Below are 27,746 nucleotides of genomic sequence, written 5' to 3' on the forward strand. Positions count from 1 at the left end.
TGGCACATGCCGGGCGGTTTGGCATGGGTGGTGGTGGGGCTTTGGGGGTTTCAGGGTGGTGCTGGGGGGTGCATGGCCTGGGCATAGATCTGGGGTGGGGTGGCGTGGGGCTTGGCATGAGTCTGGGGCAGAATGGCGTGGGCTTGGCGTGGCTCTGGCACGGGATGGCGTGGGTCGCCTTTCCCAGCTCTGCTGCCAGCCCCCTTTGCCCACGCCAGGATGGGACCGGGGGGTCCTGCTGCAGCCCCGCAGGAGGGGAGGCTTGGGGGCAGGAGCCTGGCTGCAGGGGGGTCCCCATCTCCCAACTGCGGGTGGGACCCAGCACCCCCGACGCTGCCCGCAGGGGAGAGGGGTCCCTGGGGAGGTGGTAAATGGGCTGCGCCCCACCCCGCACTTACCCTGACGCGGGGGCTCCCCTGGGCCCGCAGCCCATTAGCCGGGGAGGGGGAAGCCCAGCCGTAAAACCCAGCTGGGCGCAGGCGAGCGGGCTGAGGCCCCCTGCCCCCCCCCCCGTTCTCCAGCCCCCCGGCCGCCCCCGGACCCCCCTGGCTGCTCCCCGGGGTCCCGGCCCCCTCCCCGGTGCCCCTCTGCCTGCAGCAGGTGGGGGGGCATGGGGGTCCCTGCGGGTGCCCTGGGCAGTGGGTGCAGCAGCCCCCACCTCACTGCTCGGCCCCACAGAGGTTTGTGGGGCAGCTGGAGCGAGGGGCCCTGAGCATCCCCCCTCACCCCCAGCCACGGGTGGGGTGCAGCCCCCGCGGTGCTGCCGGCCCCCCCGCCCGGCGCTCGGCCATGCTGCCTCCATTAGGGCCCATTACCGGAGCCGCGCCGGGAACACGGCTCCCCACGGGGCCAATCCCGGCGGAGGGACCCGCGTCCCCTGGCACCGCTCAGCCCAGCACTGCCTGGAAGTGGGAGATGGGGGGGCACAGGGAGCAGGTTCCCCACCGCCCCCCGCTCTGCCCGCAGCGGGATCTGGGGTCCCTTTGGTGGTGCCCATCCCTGGGGTATCTGGGCAGGATGGGGGGGCATGGATGGATGGACACCAGGATGGACGGGGCCACGGGAGGACGGACGCTGGGATGGACGGGGGCACGGAAGCGCAGACGCTCTCTGCAGAGCCCCGTGCACGTGCTGCGGCAGCCCCGGGGCCGCGTGGCCGGAGGGAAGCGGGCACAGCCCAGACCGGCGTCGGGGATGCGCTGCAGAGCCCCACGGCGTGCGAGCGAGAGGGCGGCGTGCGAGAGACGCTGCCCGCAGCGAGGGGCTGCCTGGGGGGTCCCGGTGTGCCACGCTGACCGGCTCTGCCCGCAGGGGTGGGTCGGCATCCCCTCCTGCAGCAAGGGAGAGCCGGAGCCACTCGGGATTCGCAGCCCCTTCAGCTGCTGGAGGCCTCTGCTCCCCCAGGACCCCCCTCGCCTCCCCCCGGCTGGCAGCGCCGGCTCCCCGGCGGAGGATCAAGCAAAGCCCCGACTCCTTCGGGGCCTTTCCCTGTGGGCGAGGGTCCCCTGGGCAACGGGCACCCCCCCCCCAGGGCTCCCTGCCCACCCACTGGGTGCTGGGGACACCCCAGGAGGGACTGGGACAAGCGTCTCCTCGCTGCCCCTGGGGTCCCTGCCCCCTTTGGGTGCTGCCCGCTGCCCCCTGGCCCCCAGCCCAGGGACTGGAGGCAGCTGTGCAGGGCTGGCACCCCCTCCCCTGCCTGTACCCTGCCTGCACCCTGCCTGCTGCACAGCGGGGAGGGGATGAGGGGCCTGCGGGAGGTCCCTGCGGGGGATGCCCTGGGGTGTCGGGGGGATGCGGAGGGGTCACGCTGCTGTCGGGGGGATGCGGGGGGGTCACGCTGGCTCGTCTCCAGAGCTCGTCTTGGGTCCCTCCGAGGCACCTCGTGATGCGGGGGGGGCTGCGGGGTCACTCCGGGGTATCCCCGGGGCCCGCTTGGGTCCCTCCGGGGCGCCTCGGTGCCCGCAGTGGGGTCCCTCTGCGGAGCCTTTCGGGGTCCCCCCGGGGCCTGTTTGGGATCTCCCCGGGGTGTCTCAGGGGACGCAGCGGGGTCTCCTCCGGGCTATCCCGGGGGGGGGGGCGGTCGGGGCGGGAGGCGCCGCGGCCGCCCCAGGGAGCGCCGGGGCTCCCGGTCCATCCCCTCCGGGCCGCCCCCGGTCCGGGGTGCCCGGTCCCCGCCGCCGCCGTCTTCCCCCCCCCGGCGCGGCCGGTGCGGCGCTGGCCGCGGAGCCCCTCCGCCGGCGCGGGGAGGGACCGCTCCTCCCCGGAATGATGTCAGCCTGCCCGGCCGCGGCCCCCGCCTCCCCCGGCGGCTCCGGCCCTGCCTCCCCGGGGAGGCGGCGGCGGCATGGCCCGGGCCGGCGGGGCGGCGGGGCCGCGGCGGCGGGTGCTGGTGCTGATGGTGCTGGTGGCCGCGGCGGGGCGGCGGGGCCGGGGCGCGGGGCGGCGGCGGGGAGGCGGCCCCCCCGGACCCTCGGGCCCCCCCGGGCCCCCGCCGCCCCCCGGGCCCCCCTCCCGCCCGCTCCTGCTGCTGCTGCCGCTGCCGCTGCCGCCGCCGCCGCCGCCGCCGCCGCCTCCCCGCGCCGCGCCCGCCGCCGCCGCCCGCCCGGTAACGAGCCCCCCCCCCCTCCCTTCCCCGCCGCCGCCGCTCGCCCCCGCCCCATCCCGGGCCGCGCCTGCCCCCTCCCGCGCCCCTCTCCGGCCTCCTCCCCCCTCCGTCCCTCCACTCCTCCTCTCAGCCTTCCTCCATCCCTCCCTCCAGTCCTCGCAGCCTCCCTCCGGCCCTCCCTCCAGTCCTCCTTTGCCTTCCCCATCCCTCCTCCGCTCCTCTAAGCCTTCCTCCCTCCCTCCCTCCACTCCTCCTCTGCTTTCCCCATCCCTCCCTCCATCCCTCCCTCCGCTCCTCGAAGCCTTCCTCCATCCCTCCCTCCCTCCCTCCCTCCCTCCACTCCTCCCCTGCCTCCCCCCCCCCCCGCCGCCCCCCGCCCCTCCCCTCCCGGTCCCCGCACTTGGCTGCTGGTCGCCTCCGTCTCCAACTTCTCCGGCCCTGCCTCCGCCTGCCTCCGCCTCCCGCCGCCCCCGAGCCTCCCCCCGAGCCTCCCCCCGCTCCTACCCGGCCACCCGCCGCAGATGCCGCTTCCCCGGCGGCCCGGACGGCGGCCCCCGGCACCTGCCCGGCTCTGAGCTCCGCTGCCGGGCCCGGGGCAGGAAAGTTGGGGGCGGCCGCCGAGCCCCTGCCATGTTCTCCGTGCAGGAGGCGCTGCCCCGGGGGGGGCTGCCCATGAAGGAAGAGCCGCTGACCGCCGGGCTGCCCTCCGTCCGCTGGCTGCAGGGCACCGGCATCCTGGACGCCAGCACGGCAGCGCAGAGGTAAGGGGCTCCGCGGGCATCCCGGGCTCCGTGAGCATCCCAGGTGCTGTGGGCATGCCAGTCACCATGAGCATCCCCGGCTCTGCAAGCACCTCGAGCACTGCGGGCATCCCAGGTGCTGTGGGCATCCCGGGCACCACGGGCGTCCTGAGCACCGCAGGCATCCCGGGCACCACGGGCATCCCTGGTACCACGGACACTCCTGGTACCATGGGCATCCCGGGCACCACGGGCATCCCTGGTACCACGGACACTCCTGGTACCATGGGCATCCCGGGCACCGCAGGCATCCCGGGCACCACGGGCATCCTGGGCACCACGGGCATCCCTGGCACCACAGGCTCCAACGGGCATCCCGAGTGCTGTGGGCATCCCAAGTATCGCAGGTATCCCAGGCACCCTCCCCGTCCCGGGCACCCTGGGCACCCCACAGCCTCAGCACCCCAGGATCCCCGGGCAGCCTGGACTCCTTGGGCATCCCAGTGCCTCGTCCCCTCGGTACTTCAGGCACCCCGAGTGCCCCACATGCCCTGGGCTCCTTGGGCCTCCCGGTAACCCCTACCCCTGTGTACCTTGGGTGTCCCGGGGGCCCCCATGGACTTCAGCACCCCCGGGTACCTGGGGCACCCTGACCCCCCTGGCACCCCGTGCATGCCAGGCCTGTTGCCCCGTGTTGGAAGGGTCCATGGGTGCTGGCAAGCGGGGCAAAAGCCGTTGCCAGACCTGCCAGCTTGTGCCGTGCTGTGTGTCCAGCGGGGCCGGGACCCGCACCCTGAGCCCCGGCTCTGCTGGGAAAAGCGTCCGAGGGCGAGGGCAGGGCTGGCAGCGGTGCCATCCCCGTCTCCCGGGCAGGGCTGGTGGCATCGGCTGGGGCGAGCGACCGCTGCAACGGCTCAGGCAGCCTGCACCCCTGGGCTCGCTGCGCCACAGCCCGGTGCTCGCCTGTACCCGGCTGGCCCTGTCCCCTTCCTCGGGGGACTCCGTGTGTCCTGTCCCCATCCCCTGCCCTCCCCGGGGGGCTCAGGGCTCCGTGCACCCCCTCCCCTGCCCTCCCCGGGGGCTCTGTGCACCCTGACCCCCTGCTCTCTCTCCACCCTGTGCCCAGAGGGGTCCCGGCTGCAGCTGGGGGACACCTTCGCCCCCACCCCCCAGCTCCTGCTGCCCCCGCCATGTGCTGTGGGGTTTGGGGGGGTCGGTAAGGGGTGCTGTGCTTGGAGCGCACTGTGGCTTTGTCCAGGGGGGACAGGAGATGCCCCACAGCCTGGAGGGGCGAGGGGACCCAGGCCAGCCTGGGTGCTGCCTCCCTGGGGTGCCCCACGCCCTCTGCCCGGCCAGGGACAGCGGGTTTGGGGGTCTGGGGGGTGTCTCCCCTCTGCGTGGGGCCCCGGTGGAGCAGGACATCCCCGGCACTTCCAGCACCGACCCACTCCGTGGGCGAGACGTTCCGGTTGTGTGCACCATCCCCGAGCCTGGGGTCCCCAGCCACGGCGTCGGCCCCGCTGCCAGCTCTCTACCGGGTCCGTTACTGCGCCAGAGGCTGCATCCCACAGCTGAAGCCCTGGGGGCTCCCCAGGGCCTCCCCCAAAGCCGCTGCAGTTGCAGATAGTCTGGGATGCTTCAAAACTGCAGCGGTCCCCCCCCAACCCCGGCAAAGCCACCCCAACCCCGTCCCAGCGCAGCCACCGCCGGGGGGAACAGCCACCGCCGCGGCCCAGCCTGGAGCCCCCGGAGAGCGGCCGGGCCGAGGGTCCCACCTGGCCGCAGGGAGCTGCGACCCCCCCCGGCCACGGTGGGCTGGCCCAGGAGCTGGGGGTGGGGGCAGCGCCAGGGTGGGGGGGCTGCGGTGTCCGAGCTGGGGTGCAGGAAGGAGCTGACCTTGCCGCTGCGCACCCAGAAACTTCCCCGTGCCCCGGAGCAGGGCTGCGAGAAAAAGGGCTGAGATCCGGCCCCAGCGCGGGGGGACGGGGGGGACACGCACAGGGCTGGGACCCCCGCAGCGGCTCTGCAGGGACGTGGCTGCCCGCGTGTCTCCGTGTGCCGATGGGGTCCTGCGTGCCACGCGCCCCGTGTGTGAGGATGGGGCTCGCAGACCCCCTGTCCCCACCGAGCCGGGTGCCGGGCAGCCTGCGGTGCCCCCCAGGCCCCCTCTCCTCCCCGGCCCACCGTGGGAGCCGGTGCGTGCCACGCTGCAGGCAGTGACACGCGTGTGGACATGCTCGTGGGGTGCTCGTCACCCCCAGACCAGCCTGCCTCTGCCCCGTGTCCCGCGCCCCTCTCAGACCCCCAGCTGGGGGGCTCACACCACCACCCTGCAAACACCAGCACCCGCAAAGACACCCCCCCCCGCCCCGTGGGACCCCGTGGCCACCGCAGGCTCCCCGAGTGATGCCAGCCCGCACCCACGGCTGCGGAGGGGCTGCCCCAGGCGTGGGGAGGGCGGAGGGGCTGGGGGCCGTGGGCTGAGCCCACACGGGGTCTCGGCTTCCCGGGTGGGGTCCGGCGCTCCCCCCTCTCCCCCCGTTTGGCGGAGCCGCCCGGGGAGCCGTGGCTGCGTAATTGTGCGGTGCCCTGGGTGCCTCCGCCAAGGGAAGATGCTGCTTTACTGTAAGAGACGTTCGCAGGGCTCCTCTGCTAGGAAATGCTCTGATTGCCTTTAATAATTAATGGCAGCCGGGCTCGGCTCTCGGAGCGCCGGGGTCTCGGCAGCGCTGGGAGCGGAGATGCAGCCATTACCCGGCTGGGCTGGCGGCTCCATCACCCGCCCCCCCCCCCAGCACTTTAGGGCCGAAGCTTTTGGGGGGGCAGAGGAGAATGGGGGGGCCGGCAGGCACTGGCTCGCTGCAGCCGCCCTCCCCGTCAGCTGGGAGCCCCGTGGCCGCGCTTCAGCGGGGGGGGACAGGGGGGTCCCCAGGGGACATCTGGGTCCCTGGGGCACCGGGGGTCCCCGTCCCTTGGGGAGCTGCGTGGCGTGCCGGCTGGGGACACCAGGATGGGGGCCCGGTGAGCCTGTGGGGGCCCGGTGGGGTCAGCGCCCCATGGCACAGGGCCAGATGCCACGGGGATGGGCCCTGAGAGCAAACGCGTTGGCACTGTTTGGAGCAGTGGTGGGGCACAAGGGACACCCACGGGGTGTGCTGGGACACGGCCGTCAGCAGTGCCCAGGGACACGAGCGCACACATGTTTGCACACGTGTGCCTAGACACGCGTGTTGGCCGCGCACACAGGTGCCCGTGTGCCAGGCGAGCGTGCCAGGCACATGCCCTGGGATTTGCTGACTGGGGACATTTTGGTTCCTGGGTGATCAGCTTAACGAGGTTTTTCCTCCATCACGGAGAAGTGTCCCCAAGGTTTTCGGGGTCTGGGCTGTGCACTTGGCCTTGGCTGGTGCCCACGGCTGGGGTTGGGGCTGGGGCCGAGGGTGATGCTGGGGGCAGTTAAAGCCCAAGGAGCAGCATTAAGGGGAGGGGGGGCCCTGGGGGCCTCTCCCCACCCTGCGCTGGCTCTGCCCGGGCTCCTGGGTGCTGCTGGCACCAGCCACAGGGGCAGGTCGATGGTGAAGGGGCTGAACCCTGTTTTCTTCTCTTGCTTGGAGGAGATGCTGGTGGCTGTGGCTTGTGTGAGATCCTGGGAAGTGTCCCCGTGTCCCCGTGTCCCCATGTCCCTGTGTCCCCATGTCCCCTGTCCCCATGTCCCCTGTCCCCATGTCCCCATGTCCCCATGTCCCTGTGTCCCCTGTCCCCATGTCCCCCTGTCCCCCTGTTCCCGTGTCCCCCATCCCCATGTCCCCCTGTCCCCCTGTCCCCCTGTCCCCCTGTCCCCATGTCCCCTGTGTCCCCCTGCCCCCATGTCCCCTGTCCCCATGTCCCCTTGTCCCCATATCCCCGTGTCCCCCTGTCCCCCTGTCCCCCATGTGCCCCTGTCCCCGTGTCCCCCTGTCCCCCTGTCCCCCTGTTCCCGTGTCCCCCATGTCCCTGTGCCCCCCTGTCCCCCTGTCCCCCTGTTCCCGTGTCCCCCATCCCCCTGTCCCCCTGTCCCCCATCCCCCTGTCCCCCTGTCCCCCTGTCCCCATGTCCCCATGTCCCCATGTCCCCGTGCAGCCGGCGATGCCCCCGGCACAGGGGTCTGCCCTGGGCAGTGCAGGCAGCGGGAGCGGCCGTGGGGGAGCGGGGTGGGAGCCAAGGCCCCCCACGGCAGCGGGGTGTAAGCAGGGGGTCGCGTGGGACTGGGGGGGGTCTGCGGGGGCAGGGCTCGGGCACACACCCCACCCTCCGGCTGCAGACGGAGGGGTGCCCTCAGCCTGGCCCCCACCCGTGTGCCGTGTCCCCGGCCACCCCTCCGGGGGTCAGGGTGCTGGGGGTCCTTCTCCTCACCCGTCACTGTGTCCCTGCACCCCGGGGCTCCTCTCCTCGATTCCCCCCCCGCCAGCAGGGTGCTGCGGGCAGGGGGCTGGGTGTGACACCCCCCGTGCCGTTCCCAGGCCACCATGGGGTGACAGTTGTGTCCCTCCGTGGCTGGGGGCGGTGGTGGAGGGAGCCCTGCAGCAGGCACCCCCTCGGGCTGGCAGTGGGGGGGGGTCACACCTAGCCCAGCACCCCCAAACCGTGTCCCCAGGTGGGCGCCTGGGAGCAGGGCCGGGGGTGCTGGGGCAGGCGGGGACCCGCAGCGGGGTCTGTCCCTGTGCATTTGTGTCTGTGTGTGTGTGTGTGTGTCCCCCTTGTTTGCACCCCGGTGCTGAGCCCTGCCCGGGCCCTGGCTGCCCCACACCAGTGGGGTCTGCAGGCCATGGCGGGATCTGGGGGGCTGCAGGGTCCTGCTCCATGCTGGGGGGTGCTGGAAGGTCCGTGGGGTCCTGCCCCACACCGGGGGGAGGTCTGCAAGGTCCGTGGGGTGCCCACGGGGTGCAGGGGCTGTCCCCAGCGCAGCGTGGGAACTGGCTCCGGCAGTTTAACCCCCCCCCGAGGTCGGTACAGGAGGAGCCAAACCCCCCCCCCGCCACTCCTCGCCCGATGTGTTTTTAATCACGAAAGGGGGGAACTTTTTACATCGGCCTGTTTATCTTGGCCCCCTCGCCTCGCCGGCTGCCGCGCTGGGGGCTGGTCCGGCTCCCGCGGCCCCCCACGCTGCCGCCATGCTGGCTCCTGCAGCACCGGGGGTGACAGCGGGCAGGGACGGGGACCACGGGGACCGCGGGGACCACGGGGACCACGGGGACCATGGGGACCACAGAGACCACGGGGACCACAGGGACCATGGGGACCACAGAGACCACGGGGACCACAGGGACCACAGGGACCACGGGGACCACGCGCCGGGCTGGGGGCAAGGTGCCACTTGTGTGTACCCAGCCGGTGCTGGAGCCATCATCCCTGGGGACGGTGCTGCCACCACCCCTGCGGCGTGACCGTCCTGTCACCACGGGTGTCGGCGCAGGGACAGCAGCGGTGGCCCTCGGAGCAGCTGGTGCCACAGGCGAGGCCAGAGGTGCCTCTGCGGGCCGGCAGCGGGATGTCCTGGGGCTGGGCTGGGGTGCGGGGGGCTCGGTGCCATCCCCTCCTGTCCCCGGTGCCCCCCCATGGGGGGCCGGTGATGCTGCCCCAGAGCTGCCGCGTGTCCCCTGGGACGCTGCTGTGCCACGCGGGTGTTCGGCAGCTCCCACTGACTCCTTCCCCTGGGGATGGGGTGGCCCTGGGGAGGGGGTGCTGGGGGTCCCGGCAGCCACCCCGTGCTCACCACCTCCCCTCCTTTCTGCCGGCAGCGGGGTGGGCCTGGCTCGAGCCCACTTTGAGAAGCAGCCCCCCTCCAACCTGCGGAAATCCAACTTCTTCCACTTCGTCCTGGCCATGTACGACCGGCAGGGCCAGCCCGTGGAGATCGAGCGCACCTCCTTCATCGACTTCGTGGAGAAGGAGCGGGTGAGCCCCCCGGGGCCGGGGTTGGGGGCGGGATGGGGTCACTCTGCCCAGCCATTCCCCCCCCCCAGCTCTCGGAGGGGCGCGGGAGCCTGTGCTGCGAGGGCTGAGACCTCTCCCAAACTCATTGCGCACGTGAGGCGCTGCTGGAGCGGCTCCGCAGCCCTGGGCCAGGCTGGGGGTGGCGGAGGGCTGCGCCGAGAGGGGACCGTGATGTCCCCTGTCCTCCCCCCCCCCCCAGGAGCAGAATGGCGAGAAAACCAACAACGGGATCCACTACCGGCTCCAGCTGCTGTACAGCAACGGTGGGTACGGCGGGGCCGGGGGGCCGGGGGGCGCGGGCAGGGCTGAGCCCTCTCCTCTCGCCGCAGGGCTTCGGACCGAGCAGGACCTCTACGTCCGCCTCATCGACTCCATGTCCAAGCAGGTAACGCCGTGGGGCCGGCACCCCCGGCACCGCAGCCCCCGACTCCGTCGGCCACCGAGTCCCCAGGGCCATCTGCACACGCGTGTGCACGCGTGGGGGTGCCGGGCAGGCGCGTCTGTGCGTGTGCATGCGGCTGTGCAGAGCAGGCACGTCCGTACACGTGTGCGCGAGGCAGGCACATCTCTAAGTGCACGCACATGCGGGTGTGCAACGCCGCGCAGCTGTACGCGCACGCCCAGGTGTGTAGAGTGGGCACGTCTGCACTTGCACACACCCCCACGTGCACGAACACACACCTGTGCACCGGCACGAAGGCAGGCGCGCACGGACGCCCGCAGCAGCACGGGCACGTACAGCTGTGCACACGCAGCCGTGCACGCACACGTGCATGGGCAAACACGCGTGTGGATGTACACGTGCACCCGCGCGACTCCTCAGAGGTGTGCACGGCCGCACGCCCACCCGCGAGCGCTCCCTGCCCGGCCCCTCTCCCACCCGCTGCTCCCCCCCGGGAGGGTCCGCGGGCTGGGGCCGGGCTGGAGCGGGGGCGGGCAGGGTGCCGGGGGGCGGCGGCCCCCCCCGCGGTGGCACCCCTGGGTGCTCTCTGCCCCCCCAGGCCATCATCTACGAGGGGCAGGACAAGAACCCCGAGATGTGCCGCGTCCTCCTCACCCACGAGATCATGTGCAGGTGGGTGGGGGTCCGGGGGGGGTCCCGGGGGGGGCTCCCGGCAGAGGTCCCGTGGGGGTCCGGCGGCACGTGGGATGCAGGGTGGGACGGGGTGCTGCTGCCCCAGCTGCCTGCCGCCGGCGCGGGGTCCCCCGTGCCCCATTAGTGCCGCTCTTGTTTACCACCCTCGCGCGCGGTGTTTGTGCAAATTAGCGCTCCGTGCCAGCGCGGCTAATTGATCTCTGGGAGCCACGCTAACGATGCCAGGGCCGGGGTCCCCCTCCCCGCTCTGCTCCCCGGGGCCGGCGCTGCCCTGTTCCTTGGGCGCCAGCGGCACGAGGCCAGCCCTGCCGCGTGTCCCGGGGGTGGCGTGGGGCCCCTGGGGGTGCGGGGCCGGGACACCCCCAGTTCAGATCTCCCCCCCCTTGTCTCACTGAGCGTTTCCCAGGGCTGGGGTGCACCCCGAGCCCCAGAGAGCCCCAAACTGGAGCCCAGCCCCGTGGTGTGGGGTGGCGGCATGGGGTGGGTAAGGGGGGTACCCCAGGGGTGCCCTCTCTGCCACAGCCCCCCCCGTGCCCTGGCATCACACAACCAATGTCCCTGTCTTGGGGTGCCCCCCCAGCCCAGCCCCCTGGGCCCTTGTGGGGCACCCGCCTGTCCCCTCAGCCCCCCACCCCATCCCGCCGTGGGGCAGGACCCCCCCCCACTCCGCAGCACAGGGCTGGGCGATGGGGGGGCGCACGGGTGGGCAGTGGGGTCAGGCGGGTTCTCCCCTGGGGGTTGGGGGTGTGGGGCTGGCCCCGGCCCCCCCCCCCGCTCCCCTGACGCCGGCTCCTCTCCCCGGCCATGCCCAGCCGCTGCTGCGACAAGAAGAGCTGCGGGAACCGCAACGAGACCCCCTCCGACCCCGTCATCATCGACAGGTACCGGGGGTCCCGGGCGCGGGCCCCCCCTGCGCATCGCTGGGGCTGAGGGAGGGGGGCAGCGGCGGGAGGTCCCCCAGGGAGCCGGCGCGGGGAGTCCCCAGGCTGGGGACCGGGTGCAAGCGCTGCCTCGTTAGCGTTAACGAGCTGGGGGAGCAGAGTTTGGGGGCCGGGAGGGCGCGCGGTGCTCCCCGGTCCGGCACGCTGCGGTGGCTGCTGGCCCCGTGCCGGGCTGCGGTGACAGCCAGCTGTGACAGATGGGGAAAGCGCCGTTTGCCGTCAGCGCAGCACTTCCGACGCGCATCAAACAAATAAATAATACAGGCGGCATCCAGCCACTTCAGCGACCGACGGGGAACGCGTGGCAGCCCTGCTCCCGCGCCGGGGCCACGTGCCGCAGGGACGCCCCGGTGCTGCGCGGTGTCCCCAAGCGTGTGCCCACGGCACGGGCCAGGCACATGTCCCGTGGCGAGGGATGCATCCGTCCTCCCTGCCCGGCCGGGGCCACCAGGCCAGGGCAGAGTGGAAGCAGAAAGCCCAACCCAGTGCAGGCAGCGCTCAGTGGTGTGTGCACAGAAACCCTGTCCTCCCGGCACTGGGACGTGTGTCCGTCTGTCTGTCTGCAGCCCTGTCCCTCCCTGAACAGCACACACCTCACCTCCCTCCATCCACCCATCCTTCCCTCCAGCCACCTCCTTCCATCCATCCACCATTCTCCTCCATCCATCCCTCCATCCATCCACCATTCTCCTCCACCCCTCCATCCACCCCTCCATCCCTCCATCCCTCCCTCCATCCCTCCATCCCTCCATCCATCCCTCCATCCATCCCTCCATCCCTCCATCCATCCCTCCATCCCTCCATCCATCCATCCCTCCCTCCCTCCCTCCATCCCTCCATCCGTCCGTCCGTCCATCCACGCCCCTCACCCGTCCCCTCACCTGTCCTTTCCTTCCTCCCTCCTCTCTCCTCTCCCTCCCTCCTCCAGCCCCTCACCAGCCCGTGGGCTGTTCCTCCACCCCGCAGCATCCCCAGACCCCACACGTCTGACTGTCCTTCTGCCCCTCCACCCGGCGTGCCGTGTCCCCGTCGCTCCGTCCTCGCCAGGGGTCCCCGTGCAGGAGCCCTCCTGCATCTCCTGGCGCGGTGGCACGTCCCTGGTGACGCCGAGCGAAGCCCAGGCTCTTCGGGGCGCTGGGGGCTTAGGGGCCGCGGCCGGCTCTGCAGGGCTCAGTCACCTCGGCACTGGGGACGTGGTGGGGAGGACGGGGGCCGGCCGGTGCTGGGCCCCCTCCTCTCCTCAAGTTGGGTCCCTCGGTCCTGGGGGGTCCCTGTGAGCCAAGTCCCCGGGGCGCTGGAGGGTGCACGGGTCCCCGGGGACGAGGGACGGCACAGCCCCCGCTCCCGCACCCCGTCCCCGGTTCCCCCGCCGTGACACCGGCCCCGCTGCGGCAGGTCCCCGAGCCCTGGGGTCCCCGGGCCCCGCCACCCCTGGCCAGCTGTGCTGCCCCCCGCCCCCCCGGCCAGCTGTGCTGCCCCCCGCCCCCCCGGCCAGCTGTGGGGACCGTGGCCCCGGGACTCCCAGCAGGGCTGCGGGATGCAGCCGCCGCGGCCCAGCCAAGATGAACCTCCCGGTGTCGGCGTGCCCGTGCCCCCCCGGCCCCTCAGCCGCCTCGTCCCACGGGTGTCCTGGGTGCTGCACCCCGCGCTGGTGCTTTTGGGGTGCGCGGGGGGGGGGGGTGTCCCGGGTGCCTGCGGGGTGGGGGCTGGTCCCCTCCCAGGGCAAGTGTCCCCCGAGGCCACCCCAGCCTCCCTGTCCCCAGGGACCCCTCGGGCCTGTGCCCCAAGGAGGGGACATCCCCGGCTGCGGCACCCCGGTCCCTGTCCCTCTCTGCGCCCAGGGCAGCTGGGGGCTTCCCCCGTGCCCCCGCGTCCTCCTCCGTCCCCAGGGCCCTCGGGGGTCACCCGGGGCCAGGCGGGTCCCCAGCCCGCCGCCCGCTGCCCCCGGCCCCCCCAGCCCCGCTCCCCAGCCCGACGCCCAGCCCCACTGGTTTAGAGAGCCAGATAAGTGCCCTATCAACATGTTAATCAAATTACTTAGGAGCTAAAATTGACGCTTTTCATTAATTATACAAGATTATTCTAATTGCAAATTCAAATTTATGCGCTCGGAACAGAAGGTGTTCGGCAGCAGCGCCGGGAATTTGCATATTAAATGGGGAGCGCTGTGCATTAGGGATGCTAATGCATGCACAGCGCCTGTATTTTTAACTCCCGGGCCCATATGCGCGGCTGCCGCTCGGGGGGGACGAGGCCGACCTGGGGTTCAGGATTATCCCCCCCCAGCAGCGCAGAGCCGGGGCCGGGGGGCTGGGGGGTGTCGGGGGTCCCCCCCAACCCCTCGCCGTCCCTGTCAATCTCTTGGCGGGGGGGGGTGGGGGTGTTTTCCTGCCGTTTTCCAGCTCCTTCCTTCCCCTGATTACCTCCTGCCAGGCGGCGGGTGATGGGGGGACACGGGGGGGGTCCCCCTCTTCCGGCCCTTGCCCGGGAAAACCGTCCCCCCGTGGGCAGCGTCCCGGCAGCACCGGTGCGGGAGCCCCTCTCCGTGTGCTCCGGCACTGGCCGAGGGCAGGGTCCCCTGGGGGTGCACGGTCTGGGGGTGCCCTCTCTGCTCAGGGGTCCCGCAGGGTGCCCAGAGTCCCCTGGGGGGGGGGTGTCCCAATGGCCCCAGGGGCCGTGTGCCCCCCGGCTGTGCCCCCCGTGTCCCCAGGGTCGGGGCTGGAGGGGGGTTGGGGGCTGCACCCACTGCCCCATCCCTGCGCCTGCATCCAAGGGGGTCCCAGGGGTGCCCGTGGCCCCGGGTGCCCTGTCAGCCCCGGGGGTCCCGTCCTCCCCTCCAGCCTCCACCAGCAGCCAACGGGGCCGTGGGAACCTTCCCACTGGGCACCAGCGTGTGTGTCCCCCCCCTCGCCCCGTCCCCGTCCCCTGCGTCCCCTCCCCTGCCCTGCTGAAGCCCTGGGGCTGGGGGCTGGGGGCTGGGGGCTGGGGCTGGGTGCTGGACCGGGATGTCAGGGCGAGGTGCCAGGGTCAAATGCTCCGACGAGGTGCTGGGCCAGGCTGCCGAGACGGGATGGGGCAGGGTGGCACGGTGCGGTGGGGACAGGATGGCACGGAGGATCGCGGTGGTCTGGCACGGCTCAGTGACCTGGCACGGCACGGTGGCCACACATTGCACGGCGAGCTGGGGCAGCGTGGTGAGCTGGCACGGTGCGGTAGCCTGGCGTGGTGCGGTGACCTGGCACAGCTGGGGACTCACCGTGCCGCGGTGACCTGGCACAGCAGCGACGTGGCGCGGTGCAGTCCCCGGGCCCGGTGCGGTGAGCTGGCGCAGCGCGGTGAGCTGCCACGGCAAAGAGAGCTGGCACGTGACGGCCGGGCACGGTGCAGGGCATGGTGCAGAGCAAGTCTGTGTGTGCGCGCGCACGCGCGCACGCCACAAGTGTGTGCAGGGTGACCGTGCCCGTGTGCCCGTGTGCGGCCACGCAGGGTGCCCGTGACCGTGCGTGTCTTTGGCCGTGCACCCCGCGCTGGCCCACGGCTGGGGACGGGGGCTCGGCTCTCTCACCTCGGTGCCCAAAAGCGCACGGGGTGGGAGTCCCGGCGTGCACCCAGGTGTGCGCAGGGGGACACCCCCCCACACACACACACAGACACCCTGGGTGGGGGTCCTGGGGACCACGTCTGGCCGTGCCCCCAGGCGTGGATCCGTGCCCCCAGGCGTGTGCGCCGCCATCCCCACGCGTGTGCGCTGCCGTCCCCGCGTGTTCTCCTCCCGTCCCAGCCCTGCCTCTTGCGTGAGCGCTTCTGCTGCCGCTGCCCATTAATTATTGAGGGGCCGAGGCTGATTACACGGGGCCACGGACAAACAGCCTGAATATTTCATCCGCCCGGGACGCGGCGGGAGCAGCTCACCCTTCCACCGGGGACGCTGCCAAACCCCCGTGGGCAGGGAGAGGCAGCACCCCGCACAGCCGGGGGGGGTCCCACGGGACATTTTGGGGTCCCTGCAGCCTCTCGGTGCACCCGTGCGCACGGCAGCGTGCAAGTGCACCCGTGTGTATGTGTGTGTGTGGTTTTGGCTGTGCACACGTGTGAGCACGAGCATCTCCAGATGTGCAGGGTCCGTTTGGGGACACCAGAACAGCGGGGACGCTCACCCAGCGCCGGAGCATCAACCATTGGGGGTTTTTTTTGTGTGTGTTTTTTTTTTTTTTCCCTTCCATCCCAGGTTTTTCCTCAAGTTTTTCCTCAAATGCAACCAAAACTGCCTGAAGAACGCGGGGAACCCCCGGGATATGCGGCGCTTCCAGGTAAGTGTGGGGATAATCCTGCTCTGTACACCGGGGGGCTGAAGGAGGGGATGGGTTGGAGACCTCATAGATTTTTCCCAAAGGGGTTGAGGGGAATTAGGGACTCGATTCCCCATTCGGGGAATCGAGTCCCTAATTCCCCTCAACCCCTTTGCAAATCCCCAATTCCCCTCCGCAGCCCCCCCCCCCAGCTCCCCTGGCCCCCGCACGTGTCCCCTGCCCGCAGCCCCGCTCTCCCCGCAGCAGCTGGAGGTTCGGGAGCGGAGCAGAAGTGTATTGGGGGGGCGGGGGGGGGGGGTCCAGCCCGTCCCCCACCCAGCACGGGCGCCTTCATTAGGGCCTCTCGTAAAGATATGATAATTGTGACATTTTTACATGATTAACGACCTATCCAATTTGCATAGCGCCAAGCAGCTCCGGGAGAGCAGCCAAGTCCATGCCGGAGGGGGGGGGAGAGCGGGGTGCAGGGGGGTGCAGGGGATGGGCTGGGGTGTCCCCTGGGGGTCCGGGGTCCCCCTGGCCGGTGACACGGTGACGGGGCTGGTGGTGATACCGGGGCAGTGCCAGGGCCGGTGCCGGGGTCCTGTGGCGCTGCGTGCTGCGTGGCTACGGTGGCACACGCGTGTGAGGACACGTAGGTTTTGCACGCGCACGCGTAAGTGGTCCTGCACTCACATGGACGTGCACATGCGCGCGCACACCCCTTGGCACGGGCACATCCGCGCACACGTGCACGGCCACACAGGTGCAGATTTGCACACGCATGTCACCACCGAGGCACGCAGGGTCTGGAGGACACCCGTGACAGTCCTGGGATGCTCGGGGGGACGTTAGAGACGAGCAGGGGGGTGGGGACCCCACTGTGGGGTGATGCACCCACCGCGGGGGGGACGGGCCTCTGCGGGGTCCCGTGGGGAAGGGCATGCCAGCCCCGGGGCCGGGCAGCGGCGTGGCCGTGGGGCGCGGGGGGACGGTGGCCCTGAGCCGGCTGTCCCGCAGGTGGTCGTGTCGACGACGGTGAACGTGGACGGCCACGTCCTGGCCGTGTCCGACAACATGTTCGTCCACAACAACTCCAAGCACGGGCGGCGGGCACGGCGCCTCGACCCCTCCGAAGGTGAGTCCCTGCCGGGCGCCCGGCGTGCCCGTGCACACACACACAGAGCTCGGGCCCAGGCACACATGCCCATGCACACGCGTGTGCCGTGCCCCGGCACACTTGCACGGCTGTGCGGAGGCACAGACGCACCTCTGTGCTAGTGGGTGATGCTCCTACCGCGGCATCCCCTGCCCCGGCTGTGCCAGAGCTGGCCCCACGGCCGTGCGTACCCCACGGCGCCAGAGCTGGCCCCACGGCCGTGCGTACCCCACGGCGCCAGGGCAGCCCCACAGCCGTGCGTACCCCACGGCGCCAGGGCAGCCCCATGGCCGTGCATACCCCATGGTGCCAGAGTTGGCCCCACGGCCGTGTGTACCCCACGGTGCCGGGGCAGCCCCACGGCCGTGCGTACCCCACGGTGCCAGAGTTGGCCCCACGGCCGTGCGTACCCCATGGCGCCAGGGCAGCCCCAGTGACCGTGTCCCCATGGCGGAACCCCGAGGGGGACGTGCCTGCGCCCAGCTCTGCCCCGCACCGCTCGGGGGCTGCAGCTCCCCCGGCCCCGGCACCTCCCTGCCGGGCACCCCGGGCACCCCAGAGGGGGGCACCCAGCCCCGTATTTATGCCTTGTACGTCTGTCCGTCCGCCCAGCACACGCACGTGGCCTCCCCATCCGCCCGCCGTGTACCCGCGTTTTCCGTCTGTCCCCTCGCCCCGCCGTCTGTCCCGCGCGAGCAGGCTGTGCTGCCCTCCTGGGTGCTCCACCGCTGTCCGTCCATCCATCCGCCCCGTCTGTCTGTGTCCCTCTGTCCGATGCTCACGTGCCCCGTCTGACCTGTTTGCTCTCTGTCCGTCTGTCCGTCCCCTGCACGCGCTCTCCCCCGCTGTCCCCATCCGCCCCCCACGGCCTGGGTCCCCCCGTGCCCCCCATCCCCTGCTCCCGCCCGCTGTCTGTCCGTGTCCGTGCGTCCGTGGCCGCCCGTGTCTGTCCCCTGCCCCTCGCCGCTGCCTGGTTCTCACTCTCTGCCTCTGCTCTCCCTCTCTGCCTTCTCTCCCCCAGCCTCGCGCCCCCGGCCCCGACCCCGGCGCCCCCCGCTCCCGCCCCGCGCGCCCCCACACTCACTGCTGCCCTGTCTCTCCCCTCCCGCCCGAAGCAGCCACCCCCTGCATCAAAGCCATCAGCCCCAGCGAGGGCTGGACCACCGGAGGTGCCACCGTCATCGTCATCGGGGACAACTTCTTCGACGGGCTGCAGGTCGTCTTCGGCACCATGCTGGTGTGGAGCGAGGTAGGGGGCCGCTGGGGGGGGGGTGCGGGGGGGCCAGCAAAGCCCCCCCCCGCCGGCCACGGGCTGAGCCCCATCTCGCCCCGCAGCTCATCACGCCTCACGCCATCCGGGTGCAGACCCCCCCGCGGCACATCCCCGGCGTGGTGGAGGTGACGCTGTCCTACAAGTCCAAGCAGTTTTGCAAGGGCGCCCCGGGACGCTTCGTCTACACCGGTGAGGGGCGCAGACCCCCGGGAAAGGGGGCGCAGACCCCCGGGATGGCACCCAGGGGTCTCTGTGCCGCTGCCAGCCCCTGGGCACAGCCCTGGCCAGGGACCCCCCAGCCCCGGCAGCTCTGCGGCAGGGTCAGGGCCAGGGGGCGAGGGGCTGTGACTGGGGGGACCTGCTGGCGGGGACGGGGTTGGGGGGAGGGTGGGGGGGTATGGCAAACCACGACTGAAACCCCCGGGCGGCAAGTCCAGGGGCCCTGCACGCGTGTGCGGTGTGAGCAGGGCAGCGTGCACGCGTGTGCGGTGTGAGTGGGGCCCTGCACGTGTGTGCGGTGTGAGGAGGGCAGCGTGCACGCGTGAGTGGTGTGAATGGGGCCCTGCACGCCTGTGCAGTGTGAGCAGGGCAGCGTGCACACGTGTGCGGTGTGAGCAGGGCAGTGTGCACACGTGTGCGGTGTGAGCAGGCAGCGTGCACACGTGTGCGGTGTGAGCAGGCAGCGTGCACACGTGTGCGGTGTGAGCAGGGCAGCGTGCACATGTGTGCGGTGTGAGCAGGGCAGCGTGCACATGTGTGCGGTGTGAGCAGGCAGCGTGCACACGTGGGGCGTGGGTAGGGGATGATGCACCCGCAGGGTGTGAGCAGGGCAGCGTGCAGTTGCAGCGGAGGATCGGTCCCACCGTGGTGGCCACGTGCCGTGTGCCGTGGCGTGTTGCACGCGCAGTCTCCTCACACCAGCTCCGTGCCGTCGCCCCGGCTCCTGCCTCCCTCTGGCACCGTCCTGTCCCCCGGGGACCCCCCAGCGGGGCTGGGGGCTGTGACTGCCGGACGGGGGGGTGGGTGAGGAAGGGGCGCGGGGGCTGTTGCCGCGGGTGGGGGACGGGGGGGGACAGCTGGGGTGTCCCTGCGAGAGGCGGGGTTTGCTCCCCCGTTATGCCCTGGCTCAACCCGCACGGTCCGTGCCTCAGTTTCCCCCTGGGGCTGGGGCAGGGGGGGCCGGGGGGCCCCGCACGCAGCAGCCGCTGAGCCCCTCTCTCTCCCTCGCAGCGCTGAACGAGCCCACCATCGACTACGGGTTCCAGCGGCTGCAGAAGGTCATCCCCCGGCACCCCGGGGACCCCGAGCGCCTGCCCAAGGTAGGGACCCCCGGCCCGTGGTTCGGATGCTGTGCCGTGTTCTGCCGTGCCCGGTGACACCCGCGGGCGCAGGCGGGGACACGCCATCACCCACGGGTGCTGGGCACCACCTCGCCAGAGGCCCAAGGAGCAGAGGGCCATGGGGGGGTGGTGTGACGGGCCCCCGCCGGGTCCCAGCCCCACGGGTCCGTTGTGGGGTGCTGGGCTGGGACCGTGGGCATCGCACAGCGGCTGGGGACGTGCCGGCGTGGGGACGTGTCACCGGTGGGGGGCCGGGGCAGGGTGCCTGCACGTCCCCGTATGCAGATGGGGCTGGGGGGGGGGTTGCCCCCCTGAGCCCTGTCCCGCTCCCTGCCCAGGAGGTCCTGCTGAAGCGGGCGGCCGACCTGGTGGAGGCTCTCTACGGGATGCCGCACAGCAACCAGGTACCACGGCCCCGGCCCCCCGGGCCCCCCCCGGCTCATCCCACCCTCCGGCCCCCCGCCCTGCCCCCCCGGCGGGGTGCGCACCCTGAGCCCGCCGCGCTGGAGCGGGGACGCAGGAGCCGGCCCCGGGCTCCCGGCCCCACATCTGCTTCGCATCAGGATTCCTCGGGTGCTGAGTCAGCGCTGCGCGGCCCCCCGAGCCCCCCACCTGCAGCGGAAGGGAGAGCCGCTGGTCCGGCCGCGGGGCTGGCGCCTCCAAAGCCGCCTTTGTTCCCACGTCCTTTCCGGCCGGCAGCACGAGCTGGGGGGTCCCGGCCCCCCCGCCCCATCGCTGCCCAGCACGGCCCATCCTGCGCCCCGGGGACGCTCGGGGCTGCGGGGTCCTGGGAGGTGACACGAGCCGGGGCGGTCTCAGCCGCCCCGTCCCATCGCCGCCCAGCACAGCCGTGGGGTCACTCCAGGCTCCACGTGCCGCGGGGTGACGCCGTCCCCATGTGTCCCCCCCCCGCCCAGGACATCATCCTGAAGCGAGCGGCAGACATCGCCGAGGCGCTGTACAGCGTCCCCCGCAACCCCGGCCAGCTCTCCTCGCTGGCCGGCACCCACGGCCCCGCCGGCATGATGGGGGTGAACTCCTTCGGCAGCCAGCTGGCCGTCAACATCGGCGACTCGCCGCAGGGCGCCGAGCAAGGTGGGCCGGGGGCCGTGCCGGGCAGCGGGAGGGGGGGGTCCCTGCCTGCCCGGTGCCACCCCCGGCCCCTCTTGCCCACAGGCTACTCCAGAAACACCGGCAGCGTCTCGCCGCGGGGCTACGTGCCCAGCTCCACGCCGCAGCAGAGCAGCTACAGCGGCACCACCGGCATCAACGGCTACGGCGGCGGCACCATGGCTGGCCTGGGGGTGCCCGGTTCCCCTAGCTTCCTCAACGGCTCCACCGCCAACTCCCCCTACGCCAGTGAGTCGGCGCCCCGGGGTGTCCCCAAAGCCGTGCACCAGCCCCGGGGTGTCCCCAAAATCATGTACCAGCCCCGGGGTGTCCCCAAAGCTGGCTGCAAGGGCGAGAGGGAGCAGGACCACCGTGACCTGAGCTAGCCCCGGCCCCAGCCCTGGCTCTTGCCAGCTGGGTCGCACGCGGTGTCACCGGGGCGTGCCGGCATCCCGCACGGGGAGGGATGCCCCGTCCCCAGCTCTGCCCGGCCTGAGTGGGTCTCTCCCCGCAGTCATGCCCGCCAGCCCCCCGCTCGGCGCCTCCTCCATCACCCTCCCGTCGGGCACCAACGCCTCCACCCCCACCGGGGTCTTCTCCTTCTCCCCCGTCAACATGATCTCGGCGGTGAAGCAGAAAAGCGCCTTCGCCCCCGTGGTACGGCCGCAGACCTCCCCGCCGCCCGCCTGCGCCAGCACCAGCGGCAGCAGCCTGCAAGGTGAGCCCAGTGCAGGCAGGGCTGCCCTCACCTGCCCGCGCTGCCCGCGGCTCCCTGCCCACCCCGGCCCACCCCCGGATCCCTCTCGCCCCATGGAGGGGGGTCGTGGCGGCACCGTGCCCACCCTGCTGCCTGCACCCTGCCCAAGAAGGGCGCTTGCCTGCAGCCTCGCGGATCCCTTCCTGCAGGCTGCCTGCACTCTCCTGCCTGCACTGCTGCCTGACTGCACGCCTCCTCCCCACACCCGGGGCATGGCTGGGGCTGCGCTGCAGGGATGGGTGCGCCATGCCATGTCCCTGTCCCCCCCCCGTGCCCACCGCTGCCCCCCGCCTTGGCTCACCCTCTCTTTCCCTCCCTCCCTCCCGCCACCCAGACCCGGCTTTCGAGGACTCGGACAAGTTCCACACGCCCGCGCGGCCGCTCCAGGGACTGGCCTATTCCTAAGCACAGTAGGTCCGGGGATGTGCCGGCCCCAGAACCCCCCATCCCGCTGGGACGGGCAGGGGAGCGGGGCTAAGGGGGGCAGGGACCCCCCGCCCCGGCGCACCCACCCCTCGCCTTCCCTTGCAGCCGTGCCCGGCCGCCTCGTGCCGCCCACGTGAGCCAGGACGGCGCCGGAGCCGTGACACGGAGCGGGACTGAGCGCGGCCTCGCAGCCCAGCAGTGCCGGCCCCTCTGACCCGCTCCCGGGGGCTCCCCTGGGGATCGGGGCGCGCAGGGCTGCGGGACCCCCCACCCCGCTGCCCTGCAGCCACCCCAGCCCGGCCCCCTCGCAGGGGGGTGACCCTGGCCCAGGCCAGCATCGGCACGGCTCGGCACGGCTCGGTGGGCAGCCCCTCCCGGTGCCAGAGAGGGGCCTTGGGGGGATCCCCCGGGAGTGACCCAAACGCTCTGGGTTTAGCCTCAGAAAGACACCGAGAGACCCGCGGGGGTGCGGGGTGGCAGCGGTGGAAGCCGCAGGCAGGATGCTCGAGGGGAGGCGGAAGGGACGGTGGGTGCTCCAGGGCAGGGCGGGGGACATTCCGGGGCAGGAGGATGCTCGGGGGCGGGAGGGATGCTCCGGTGGGACCCCGTTCCCCCACACACTTCCCGGCTCTCTCACCGCCGTGGCCAGCGCTCTCTCCCCAGATGTGCAGCTCCACATCTGGAGCTGCCCACCCGCAGCTCCCGGACGGCCGAGGCTGGATCTCTGCCTGCGCCCCGCGCCCCCGCGCAGGATCGGGACCTCGGCGCCGTCCGGACGGGGGGTCCGGCTGCCCCGGCCCACCGAGCCGAACCCCCACGTGGGGATGGCACGGTTCCCGGCCCCGTCAGCCGCCGGGGCTGGCTGCCCCAGGACACAGCCGCAGCTCTTTTCTCATTATTATCACTATTATTATTAATATTAATATTATTATTATTTTTAGCAGCAGGCGAGCCCGGTGGCCGGGGCTCTGGCAGGGCGGGCGGGAGACCCCCGGTCCCGGTGCTGCCTCCTCCTGCCGGGGTTGTCCCTGCCCTCCCGGCCGGGGGGGAGCCGACGGGAATTTTGTAAATAAAGAAAAAGGGAAAAGCCTCCACCCCACTCCCCCCACCCCCACATCCCACCCGTGGGGGTGCCCCGTGTCCCCCCACCGTGTCTCGTGCCGCCATGTGCCACAGCAATGGTGCCGCCACCGTGCCCTGCTCAGTGTCAGCGCGTGTGTGTCCCCCCCCGTGCAGCCCCTGTCGCCCCTCGCTCAGCGCTGGCTCTTCAGCCGACGTCCCCAGCCCCTGCCTGGGGTGACCGGGGGGTCCCGGGGCCGGGGGCAGCCCCCCGCCCTCCCTCAGGGACAGGGGGTCCCCACGGGGGTCCCGGTCCCCTTGTGGGGGTGGCGCAGGACGGCTGTGCCGGGGTCCCTCGGAGCGGGGGGGCTTTCTGACGTGGAAATAAAAGGCCTTGCGGAAGGGCACTGGCTGCGGGGTCTGTGAGCGGGGAGGGGGCGGCGCACGGGGACCCCCCCAGGGACAGGGACACCAGCCCCGCAGGAGTGCTGGGGGTCCCGGGGAAAGGGGATGGGCGTGCTTCCCCCACAGCCCCCCGAGCACCCACTGTTCTGGCAGCACCCACCCTGCACCCCACGGCCCCCCGGGGTCCTGCCCCCCCCCACCCTGAGCGGCTCAGGGTCTCAGCCCACCCACCCCAGCTGGAATCGCTCACCCCGGCTCAGCCCCCCCAGCCCGTTCCCACTGCCGGAGTCCCGGAAAGGCGGGCGCAGTGCTCCCTCCCACGCCGGACCTGTGGGACCCCCGGGCGGCTGCCCCCCGCCCCCACGGGGACATGGGGTCATGTCCCCCCAGCCCACAGCCCCTCGGGCACCCCCCAACACCCATGAGCAGGCAGCAGCTCCTGGGGTGCACCCGCGGCCCACCCAGCTCCCCCCAACTCCCTCAGCCGGGGGTCCCTCCTGCGGGGATGGGACACCCCCCGCGACGATGCAGGACCCAGCCACACCGCCAGGAGGGGGAGCGCCACAGCCCCCCGAGCCCCCAGCCCCACCCGGGGGGCTCCTCTGGCCCCAGGGGACACAGGGGGCTGCCCCATGGCGGGGCCTGGGGCGGGGGGTCCCATGAGCCGTGGTCACCTCAAGGACCCTCCCTGGTCCCCCCCCCTTCATCCCAGCCCTTTGCAGGGGGGCTCTGCCTGTGGGTCTGGACAAGGCGGGGCAGGGAGGGGACCCCCACCTGGGGGTCCCAGGGACACCCCCCGGCCCTGCCCTGCCCTGCTGGCATCCCCGCGGCACCCGGCCCCTCCGACTGCGGGCGTCAACTCCCGCCCTCAGCCCCCCCCGAGCAGCGCAGCGGCGATGTTTAGATTAGAGGATAATGCGCTGGAAATAATTGCCTTAATCAAGAAAGGTTAATGAGGCTGCCTGCGCGTACAGCAGCGGCGGGCGCCAGCGCAGCACAGGCCGAGCGGGAGCCTTGGGCAAGCGGTAGCTGCGGCACCGCCGGCACGAGGCCCCGTGCCGAGGGCGAACGGGCAAACCCTGCCTGCGGTGGGCAGCCGCTGCCTGCTGCTGCCTGCCGGGGCCGTCCGGCAGCCGATGGACGCAGGAGGGTGGTGGCACCGAGCATGGCACGCTCTGGGCAAGCAGCGTGTGTTTGGGGCCACCTCGTCCCCGTGACCCCCTTGGGATGTGCCGCGTTTCCACGGGACGTGAGCCGCCACCGATGCTGCCGTGTGCCGGTCCCAGAGCCCCCCTGCCCGCGTGGGGGTCCCCGTCCCGGAGCCGAGGCGTCCCCTCGGGGTGGCCATGACCGGCTGCGGGCCGTGGCTCTCCCCGGAGGGAGCGGGGACTGCGGGCACGGCCACCCCCAGCGCCTGGCCCAGCGCCGCGGCGCAGCTGGTGCCGGAATTGGCACTTCATGGGCGAGCGCACGCTCGATGGCTCTTCAGGCTGCACTCGAGGGAGCCGCGGCGCAGGGCGAGAACTGGAGAGGTGGGGAACGTGCCCCCCCCACGGCCCCTCGCCGTGGGGCACCGGGGATCCCTCCTGCCACCCCACCGGGACCTGCCGTCAGCGGGGGGCTCGGCTGAGCAGGGCAGGGGCACCCCGCTGCTACGGGGGTCTGCACCCCCTCGGGACGACCCAGCGTGCCTCACCCGTCCCCAATCCTTGGGGATCTCGTGCCACCGGGGGCTTTGCTCGGGCTTCTCCCTGGCTGCAGGACTAGGGATGCTGGGGCAGGAGCCGGGGGTCCGGCCAGGGACCCCACCATGCTCCGCTCCGCGTCTCGCAGGAGACAGGGGCACCTGCGGGCTGCGGGCCTGGGCGCTGCACGCTGCAGCGGGGCCCTGCACGCTTGCGATGGTGCTCTGCGTGCTTGCACGGTGCCCCGCACGCTTTGCATGCTGCAGTGGTGCTCTGCGCATTTCAATGGTGCCTGGCGTGCTCGCACGCTGCAACAGGGCCCTGCACGCTCACAGTGCCGCCCTGCACGCTCACAGTGCCGCCCTGCACGCTCACACGCTGCAGCAGCGCCCTGCACTGGCAGCAGTGTCCGGTGTGCTCGCGTGCTGCAGCAGCGTGCTGCACACTTGCAACCATGCTGTACGCACTCGCACACTTCAACGGTGCCCTGCACACTTCGCACGCTGCAACGGTGTCCTGCATGTTTGCACACCCACAGTGGTGCCCTGCACGCACACCCCACTCATGCTCACAATCATGCTCTGTACACGCACCCTGCTCGCACACGACATTTGTGCCCAGCGCACGTCCCGCTCACGTGCTTGCAACAGTGCCCCATGTGCACATCCTTGCACGTGCCTACTGCTTGTTTGCAACAGCGCCCTGCACACACCCCCTGCTTTGCACAAGCGTGCAAGCTTGCTTTGGCGCCCTGCCTTTGCACCCCACCTGCTTGAGCAATGTGCTAACATCGGTGCCCCACACGCACACTCCACTCACACGAGTGCTGCGCTTGCACCCGTGCCTGCACACGCATCCCACTTGCACGAGCAACATGCTCGCAACAGGACTCCGTGCATACACCCTGCTCGCACATCAGCGCCCAGCACCCTGCTCACGAGTCACGCGCTCACATCGGTGCCTCGCACACACGTCCTGCTTACACAAGCACCATGCTCGCACTGGCACCCTGCACGCATCCCGCTCGCACGAGTGCTGCGCTCACATCCACGCCCCACGCACGCAACTCCCGCTTGCACAAGCGCCGTGCTCCCAGCACGCCCCCGCCAGTGCCCGGCCATCCCCCCGGCCTCTGGCCTCTGCTCGGGCTCTGCAGACACCCCGGGCCCGGCAGGGCCGGCAGCACGGGAGACACGGGAGAGCTGCGCGTGCGTGGGCACGCGTGGGTGTGCGGGCACGCGTGGGTGCGCGTGCCCCCGTGCCCCGCGGACGCCCCCCCGCTGGTTTCAGCGGGCCAAGCAGGGATGGGCCGGGGCGCGGCGGGGGGGGCCCCGGTGCTGCCCGGTACCCGCAGAGCCCCCCCGGCTGCAGCGGGACCCGCCGCTGCGGGAAAGAGCCGGAGCCGGAGCCCCCCCACGGGGACACGTCCCCGTCCCCGTCCCGTCCCCAGCCGGGCCCCGGCAGAGCGGGACCGGGCCGGCCTCGGCTGCACCGGACCACAAGAGGGCTGTCGCGGCCCACGGATGCTGCCTGCACCCCTGCCTGCACCCCTGCCTGCACCCCGCACCCCAACGTGCTCCCTGCCTGCACCGCTGCCCTGCACCCCAGGCTGCACCCCTGCCCTTACAGCCCTGGCCCCGCACCCCGACACGCACCCCAGCCCCCGCAGAGCCACCTCGCACCCCAGCCCCCCTCCCGGCTGTGGGTCCCCGGAGCCCAGGGGTTCGGCTGCTCCCGTGGAGGGGCCCAGGGCTCCGGGGGTCTCCAGGCTGGGGGCACAGCCAGGGAGCACCCACCCCGCACAGCCGCTTCTGCAGCTCCCCCACCCTGGAGCACCCCCCTCCTTGGGAGCACCCCACTCCCTTTCCCCAGAGCACCCTGCTCCCAGCCGCCGGCCCGTGGTCCTGGAGGGCTCCAGCACCTGCAGCCTTCGCAGCGCCGTATTTAAGAGTGACGCTGACATTTCCAGCTTTCGGGACGCGTCAGGAGCTCTCAGCCGCTCCTCGTGGCTCATTAACAGCCAGACGAGCTGCAGCAGTAATTGCTTTAATTTATTTGCTTACGGCTGGGCAGAGGGGAGAGGCATGTGGCACTCGCTGCCTTTATGGGGACCATATGGAAACCATTTATCACCATTTGCTGCAGCGGGGCAGGCGGGGAAAGGAAAGACTTTTATTAACTCGCGTGTAACGTTAAACTTTTCTAATCGAGCCCCTGCTGCGAGCAACACGGCCAGTAACGCGGCCAGTAACACGGCCCGTGGGCCAGAGGGGGGCCAGTGCCTGGGGGCTGTGGGTGCCGAGGAGGGGCTGGGGCAATGTGGGTGCTGCAGGATGCAGCCCGTGCACCAGCCCCACCCAGCCCTGGCACGGCCCCCATGCACCATCCCCAGCCCTTGCACGGCCCCGTGCACCATCCTGTGGCACCATCCCCAGCCCTTGCACGGCCCCGTGCACCATCCCCTGCACCATCCCCAGCCCTTGCACGGCCCCGTGCACCATCCTGTGCCCAGCCCTTGCAGAACCGGGCAGGGTGTGGGGAGGGGGCAGCACGGACGCAGACCCCTGGCTCCCTCCTGTCCCCGGACAGAGCTGCCCGCGCAGGGGACGGTGCCCAGGGGTTGCTCCTTCTCCTCCACAGAGCAGAGCCCCGTGCGAGAAGGGACGGGGGGAGGCAGCTCCTGATTCCCACCCAACTCCTCAAAAGGCCTGAACGACAGAATGACAGAATGACAGAATGACAGAACCCCAGATGGGTTTGGGTGGGCAGGGACCTCCCAGCCCACCCAGTGCCACCCCTGCCATGGGCAGGGACACCCTCCACCAGCCCAGGTTGCCCAAAGCCCCATCCAACCTGGCCTTGAACACTGCCAGGGAGCCAGGGGC

The 27,746-nt window shown here is 71.9% G+C and overlaps 1 protein-coding gene across 3 annotated transcripts; it reads left to right on the forward strand.

The window, feature by feature from the left end:
• Nucleotides 1-2,291: 2,291 nt before the first annotated feature.
• On the forward strand, nucleotides 2,292-23,175 carry EBF4 (EBF family member 4). 3 transcript variants are annotated; one of them, XM_075752886.1, is made up of 18 exons: nucleotides 2,292-2,608; nucleotides 3,254-3,369; nucleotides 9,126-9,282; nucleotides 9,521-9,584; nucleotides 9,651-9,706; nucleotides 10,323-10,396; nucleotides 11,230-11,298; nucleotides 15,587-15,668; nucleotides 16,668-16,785; nucleotides 17,925-18,055; nucleotides 18,142-18,268; nucleotides 19,310-19,398; nucleotides 19,758-19,823; nucleotides 20,337-20,514; nucleotides 20,596-20,778; nucleotides 21,044-21,247; nucleotides 21,621-21,696; nucleotides 21,818-23,175. In XM_075752886.1, the coding sequence occupies exons 1-17, from the start codon at nucleotides 2,348-2,350 to the stop codon at nucleotides 21,689-21,691; spliced, it is 2,046 nt and encodes a 681-aa protein (XP_075609001.1). In that variant the 5' UTR covers nucleotides 2,292-2,347; the 3' UTR covers nucleotides 21,692-21,696; nucleotides 21,818-23,175. The 3 variants fall into 3 exon arrangements, with proteins under 3 accessions (XP_075609001.1, XP_075609000.1, XP_075609002.1); XM_075752885.1 differs by having other exon boundaries at nucleotides 2,293-2,608; nucleotides 17,922-18,055; XM_075752887.1 differs by having other exon boundaries at nucleotides 2,333-2,386; nucleotides 3,257-3,369; nucleotides 17,922-18,055.
• The last annotated feature ends 4,571 nt before the right edge of the window (nucleotides 23,176-27,746 follow it).

The sequence above is a fragment of the Balearica regulorum genome, chromosome 4 (assembly GCF_011004875.1).
Source record: "Balearica regulorum gibbericeps isolate bBalReg1 chromosome 4, bBalReg1.pri, whole genome shotgun sequence".
Classification (NCBI taxonomy): Eukaryota; Metazoa; Chordata; class Aves; order Gruiformes; family Gruidae; genus Balearica; species Balearica regulorum.

Bases quoted from the DNA above. Each gene is read 5' to 3' on its own strand.
- EBF4 (XM_075752885.1), top strand. From the start codon at position 2,348: ATGGCCCGGGCCGGCGGGGCGGCGGGGCCGCGGCGGCGGGTGCTGGTG. The intron at 18,056-18,141 runs GTAGGGGGCCGC...CTCGCCCCGCAG, and splicing joins CCATGCTGGTGTGGAGCGAG to CTCATCACGCCTCACGCCAT. The intron at 20,515-20,595 runs GTGGGCCGGGGG...TCTTGCCCACAG, and splicing joins GCCGCAGGGCGCCGAGCAAG to GCTACTCCAGAAACACCGGC.